General features: G+C 38.1%; 2 protein-coding genes across 4 annotated transcripts in view; both read right to left on the bottom strand.

Annotated features, from left to right (window-relative positions):
• LOC131320061 (DNA repair protein recA homolog 3, mitochondrial-like) overlaps positions 1 to 2,169 on the bottom strand; it is a 6,985-nt gene extending 4,816 nt beyond the window's left edge. For 2 of the 3 annotated variants that reach the window (XM_058350616.1, XM_058350617.1), the window contains exons 1-3: positions 1,743 to 2,169; positions 455 to 512; positions 126 to 343 (exon numbers count right to left, since the gene is read on the bottom strand). In XM_058350616.1, the coding sequence (XP_058206599.1) occupies positions 126 to 343; positions 455 to 512; positions 1,743 to 1,799 (333 nt within the window). In that variant the 5' untranslated portion in view covers positions 1,800 to 2,169. The remainder of the gene's footprint in view (positions 1 to 125; positions 344 to 454; positions 513 to 1,742) is intronic. The other variant, XM_058350618.1, reaches the window with a different exon arrangement.
• Positions 2,170 to 3,357: 1,188 nt separating this feature from the next.
• LOC131320060 (small ribosomal subunit protein bS16m/bS16c-like) lies at positions 3,358 to 6,531 on the bottom strand. Its single transcript, XM_058350615.1, has 4 exons — positions 6,247 to 6,531; positions 4,987 to 5,032; positions 3,603 to 3,830; positions 3,358 to 3,516 (listed from the first exon to the last, which is right to left on the bottom strand). Exons 1-4 carry the CDS (start codon positions 6,377 to 6,379, stop codon positions 3,408 to 3,410), a joined length of 516 nt encoding a protein of 171 aa, XP_058206598.1. The 5' UTR covers positions 6,380 to 6,531; the 3' UTR covers positions 3,358 to 3,407.
• Between the last annotated feature and the right edge of the window lie 116 nt (positions 6,532 to 6,647).

The raw sequence follows: 6,647 nt of genomic DNA, 5'->3' as shown, positions 1-6,647 counted from the left end.
CATTGCCGAAATACAAAACAAAAAACATTCAAAGAACAACTAGAGACTGTATTAATAGTCATTCTTCGACAAATTTGCAGCACCGAAAACGAGTAGTCATTTTAATTCCAACTGCTAAAGGATACCTTTGGTAGTCCACCAATCCCCAGAGCCATATCCAAAGAAAAAGATCCTGTAGACACCACTGGAACTTGTCTAGGAGAGACAGACCGACCTAACCACATGATAGATCCCTTTCCAAATGAGGTAGTGATCTGATCCAATGCTTGTTGTAAGGCCAGCTCTTTCGTGGACAAATTCTCTTTATTAGAATCACTTCCTTCTGATTTAGATTTCCCTCTACCTTCAACCAGGCATAAGATGACAATAATTAGCCCCCACCTACACATAAATCAGGGATGAATGATGCAAGAGAGAAGAGAACAAATTGCATCCATGTTGCTTGCAATAGTACCCTTAGTAGAAAAGCTGCATATATTGGAAGGTGGTACTAATAGCCCCTTTCTGCAACCCTGCCAAATAAAAGTAAGTTAAAAGTGGCATGTACTTCCAATCACATGTTCTGCCGTCATTCTTAAGATTCACAACAAATGTAGGAGTCGGAAACGTGAAATTTTTTAATTTCATGTTTCTAGTTCCCTCAATCAAAAATGTTCCACCCTTTTTAGCTGAATACTTTTCCAGTTGAAAGTTGCAAGGACAAATGCAATTTTATCTTCAGAACAAAACAGATAATATGGACATTTAACTAGGTTATGAGACCTACACACATGAACGAAATGTGCAAATTCAGGGGTTTTTTTTTTTTTTTTGGATCTTCGGGCAAATTCATGGTTGGATGTGGACAATGGCCACTTCAAAAAATTCAGCCATTTGTGCTCAACAAATACCTCACCATTGTAAAGAACTTTACCAGGAAAGTTTGACGCACTAACTTAACAATTCCAATGCTTCATCCAAACCACGAGTTTGGAAAAAGCACATTACAAATTTAGTTGTTTCACTGCTGTCAAAGGGTAAGACCCTTCCCTTGCACCCGAAGAATTGCTTATTCAGAGATCTTGCATGGAATCATTTACGCTAAACAAACAGCTACGCAATCGTACCAATTAAACAACTTTTTACTAGTCACAAGTAAAACTTATGTTCTGGAAAAAAAAAAAAAAAAAAAGGGAGGGAAAAAAAAGACGGTTACCATAATTTAAATCACTATAAGAATCATTGCAGCAAGAATTTGGTAACTTTCAAACGGAAAAACAGTAAATAAATCTATCAACATTAGGGCTGTAAACTAACCGAGCAACTCGCGAGCTCGGCTTGGCTCGTTAAGGCTCGGATCGACTCATTTAGTAAACGAGCTGAGCTCGAGCTCGAGTTTTCGGCTCGTTTACTAAACAAGCCGAGTGGAGCTCAGCTCGTTCGACAAAAGCTCAGCTCGTTAAGGGAGGTTCGATTTGATTAAAGAGGCTCGTTTAGTAAATGACTAAGCTCGGCTTGTTAAGGGCCGGGCTCATTAAGGCTCGAGCCAAGCTCGAGTTTTTGGCTCATTTAGTGAATGAGCCGAGCTCCAGCTCGCCGAAGCGCGGTTTGGCTCGACTGGTTTACACCCCTAATCAACATACTTAGAAATCCTAAATTTCAAATGCTTAAAACTGTATAGAATCTATCTTTCAGAAACAAAACAAAAGGACTTTTCAATGACAACATGATAGTAGTGTTCAAGATGTGGCAATAAGGATTACCTGAGGATTGCATAGATAGCGCTTGAGAGAAGAAGCGCTCCGAAGAAGCCTCGCCATTGGACTTTCTAAAAAGCTCTCAAATTACTATTTCCACAATCCACGCCACACAAAATCCTCTCCGGAATAGCTTATACACGCACACCCATACGTATCGACTACGTAAAAAGGGATCAATCACAGTCCGCACCGCAATCCACGTAGTAATCGGAGTAAGAACTGCTCGAATCGAAGATAGAACTAGTTTACACATGCATCGAGTACATGTACAGTCTCTTGACTCTCATCGACGTTTTGCAAATTCACGCCAGGAGAGTACTCCGCAGGAGTGTTTCTAGGGTTTATGGTTTTTCCCTCCCTTTCTAATCTCTTTCTCCTTTCCCTTTTTTTTGAGCACACCGACTCTGAGCTTGACGTTTTTTTTCTTTTTTTTTTCCCTGAAGAAGAGTTTGGCAATTTATTACTCTTTTGAAATTGAGTATAAATACTCGTATATACGAACGCAACAAGAAAATACTCCTTCTATAACGTAACGACACTCCCTCCGTTCCAAATTGGTGTCTATTTCATTTTTTGAACCTCTCAAAAAATTGACTATATTTTATAATCTATTATATTTTTTATAATTTCAAAATCTTTATTTAACAAAATTAATTTAGTTCTATCAAACAATATTCATAAAGTATTAGTTGTAAAAGATATTATAGATTACAAGATTTAGCTAATTTTTTTAGAGGTCCAAAAAAGAAAACATGCACGATAGTTTGGTACGGGGGACTGGGGGAGTAGTTTCATCAGGAGATATTACTTCCTTTTTTCATCAATAATTTTTTTTCCAATGATCTCGTGTTTCATAAAACATCATTGCAGATAAATGCAAAAAATAACACCAAAAACCTTGTGTGGATTGAGGATCTGATTATTTTATTATTATTTATCAGCCATCTTGATCTTACTTTTCAATGTGGTGAAGAATGTTGAAAACTCTCTTCAAAAGTGTGTAACAATAGTAAAACCAACGTCAATGCATGCTTGTGTAAAATTAAAATAACTTAAAAAGCTTAATCAAATGAAAGAGAAAATATGAACTAAATCATTACAAATAAAAAGTTACCTCCAAAATCAATCTAAAAGATAAATAGGTTTTGTGTGGACACCCTCAAGTCCTTGACCATTGAAAGTTGCTTGACCAAGTTCCAAAATGACAAACCAATGGAGGATTTCCATCACTGGGTCATTTGTTGAGTTCTTATTTTCTATTTGTCAATGAGTAACACTGCGTACATAAACCTTTCCCCAAACCATGCAATGGCGGGAGTCTCATGTACTGGGTTAACCATTTACCGCAAATTTTGAGAAATTGAAAACTTCATTGATTGATATCATTACAACCATCGGAATGTGGGTCAATGAAACTAAAAGAAATAGAAACCATTTCTTTGAAATCCACCAAAATTCCCTCATGTGGTTAATTTACTGGAAATTCAAATCTCTCAAGATTAGGCCTTGCTAATCACCATTCCAATCAAACAACCTAATAAGAAAGCAAGGAAATTGAAGTTCCAATGTTTGACACCCAATTCTATTCGAGTAATGTCCAAACACACATTGGAGATGGTTTGTCACTGCTAAAACTGCAGGAGTGATTTTTCCATAACCAAAATGTAGTTATACTTCAAAAGGTTCTACACACAAGGCTGCTTCGTCACTTGAGAAAATCGAACTCGTTTCACAATCAAAGGCAACATGAAACAACTCTTCCACAATACGAGCAGAACTGCGAGAAACAATATTCTGAACTTAGGTGCTAAAGTTACAGACAGTTTAACAATGTTCTTGAACAATCTTCACCATAATGCTTACCCACTGTCTCCATCACCATCTCCATCACCTTCAGACTCCTTCGGTCTGTCATCGGTTGCTGGCTTATTAGGTGTCAAGTAGCGCCCCGTCATTGGATCAATTGGACGGGTGTCCCTTGGCCCACCTTTGCGTCCCATAGCCAGCATTGGGGGAGGGGGTAGCAACCCTGTTCTAAACAAAAGGCGCTGGACTGGTTCTGAAGGCTGGGCGCCGACTGATAGCCAATACCTGAAAGCAAAACAAAAAGGTCATTTTGCCGCAGATAAGCTTTCAACAAACCAAGTCGCCAACCTATAGATGATAGGCCATTTACCAAACCCCAAGGTTGATTCTTAACGTAATGGTCACTTGAATCTACAGCATACACGTGCCTTTACAATAATTCTCAGCATGACAAGCATCAAAATTGCCATGATGAGGACCAAAATGACTAGACTTGTTGTTTGCAGACCGTAATTTACACTCCAGTATAAGAAAGATTAAACTTCTGACGAATTGAATAAGAGCTGTTCAAAAAAAAATAAAAAATGAATAGGTATATACGCTTTGAATGGAACAAAAAGCATTAAGAGTCTAAGACTACTTGGTTGCACACAATAAATCCTAGCATAGAAAGGGGACGAGGAAAAGGTCAACCATGACAATCAGCATAACCATAGCCACCCATTTAAAGTTGCACTGGCATTGAAAATGGAGGTGTTTACGCCCTTCTCCCAATCTGAGAGGAAAGAACATGAAAGTTTCCAACGAAATACTAAACTCTCTATGAAATTAATTCCTACTCACTGTTAGTTTAGGCACCACCATCACAGAAACTTGCAAAACATTCAGCTTAATTTCTTTTCTTTGCTGTAAAAAGACGAACTAGATGAACCAATGATAAGTGATTGGTTATTACTTAATATGATGATAGATTATCATTTGTCATGAAAACTTAATCTTTTAAATTGGTCATCTACCAAAATTTAAAATGGTATCATAAGCCAAAGATCACACTGATAACCAAGAAAAAGTGGAAGCAAAAGATAATATAGGCGAACCTCGCATCCAATCCAAGTATTGTAATACCTCATACCTGTTCCACAAGTTGACAGTTGAGGATAAATTCTCCTAACAACCTAAAATTTTAGATAATCCAACAATATAGTGACAGTGATCAAACTTGCACAATTTGAACTTAGGCTACCCATTATCATATAGTGACAGCGATCTAATTAGTTTTTCATCAGTCGAACAGTGCTGACACAAAGATATAAAAGTTTCCAAGTTCCAAACAACCATCCAAACAAACAAAATAAACAACTTCCTAAATGCAGCATTTCACTATTTATCACGGACTTGGAATTATAAAGTTAGGAGGAGAGCCGCTCTCAAAGCTACTTACTTCACTCTGTCAAATTTAAGACCCATTCTTTTACCACCATCTTGACCTGTACAAATGAAAACACAACGAAAACAATTAGTGATACCAAAATCAAAATACAGTATTTTAGATAGTGACAACACAAACAAATACATGTTGAATCCCACAATTCTGTGTGGAGATGTCGAATTGATTCAACGTTTCAAATTGCTGCTGAAAGGCGAACTGAAAAACCTTCCCATTGAAATCAGCACTACCAGATAGAAGAAGAGTGGAGGAGGATGGGTGAACACAAATAGGACACACACAGGGGAAAACACATGTTATTGGTTGGTTTAGACCATAGTTGTTAAGGGCGAAAGGCACACAGATCTGTTGGGGCCTAGGCAAGAGGTGCGCGCCTTTTTGAAGCTAGCCATACGTAGGCGGAAAAAATAGCATACACCAATACTATATAGACTATTACACATAGAACAACATAACAAGTGTACAGTTTCTAAAAGCATTCAAAACAGAATGCATTTGAACACCGTTTGAACATTAGAAAAATTAGCATACACCTTTTGAAACGCATTTGAACATTAGAAAAATTAGCATACACCGTTTGAAACGCATTTATAGCATACAGCATTAGAACACCGTTTGGCCAATATAATACTTCAGACTCTTTGAACAAAATGCGTTTCAGTTCATTTCCGAACACAGTTGAATTTCTTTCAATGATTCAATCGCAATAGTTGACATTCTAATTGCTGCTGCGGCTATGGAGACCAAGAAGCGAAATAGCTTTATTCCTGTATTCCTGCTAGCGGCCTCCATGGATGATTTCACTTCTGGTCTTTGCTTTAATTCTTTCAATAAACTATAAATGGGATTTTAACCAAAGAAACAAAGGCTATTGCTATGGCTACATAGATATCAAGGTTGCTTTTTACAATAAAGAGGGATGCCATCAAAGGAATTTTGATGCAATTGGACAAACAGATAGCCTAATTATTCCGGATTTTCCACTCTTCGGTCAGAATTTTTCTAACAGCATACGTTGCTTTAGTTCAAATTAAAATTTTGAAGCAATACAAGAAAGAGGAAAGCCTAATCATTTCGGGTTCTAACAGGATTCCAATCCAAATTCTTTCATTACCAACGTTACGCAGGGAAGAATTCGCATAACTCAGAGCATAATACCAATTCATTCTACAACAGGTGAAGCAAGACTTGCCAAATTACTCTACTTATGCGCACAGAAAGGGGAGTTTATCATTATTCTTTATAGAAGTTTACCTGAGAGGGGATTGTAATAGCCCAAGACTTCCAAGTGCTTGCCGTCCCTGGGAGATCTACTATCGGCAGCCATTACTCGATAGAACGGCCTGTTCTTGCATCCAAACCTCGATAACCTTAGTCTCACCACCATTTTTATTTTCCCACCGATTTGATCCTCTCTCTCTCTTCTCCCCCTCTCTCCCCCTCTCTCTCTCTCTGTGGGCGAGTCTGTTGAGTTCTGGCCGGCGAGGGTTTTGGGTTTCTGTATTCGAAACTTGGAAGCGATGGATTTTAACCGACCCGATTTCTTTTTGTTCCAATTCTTTTTATTTTTTTATTACCCTCATGACGATCCGGGCCCCGAACAGCCATATCCTGTAATCGATTCAGGGCCTGACCTGGGCTTAAGCCCATCAGGC

This window comes from Rhododendron vialii, chromosome 3a (assembly GCF_030253575.1).
Source record: "Rhododendron vialii isolate Sample 1 chromosome 3a, ASM3025357v1".
NCBI lineage: Eukaryota > Viridiplantae > Streptophyta > Magnoliopsida > Ericales > Ericaceae > Rhododendron > Rhododendron vialii.
Note: the sequence above shows the minus strand (reverse complement) of the source record. Positions and strands in the feature narration are given on the sequence as shown.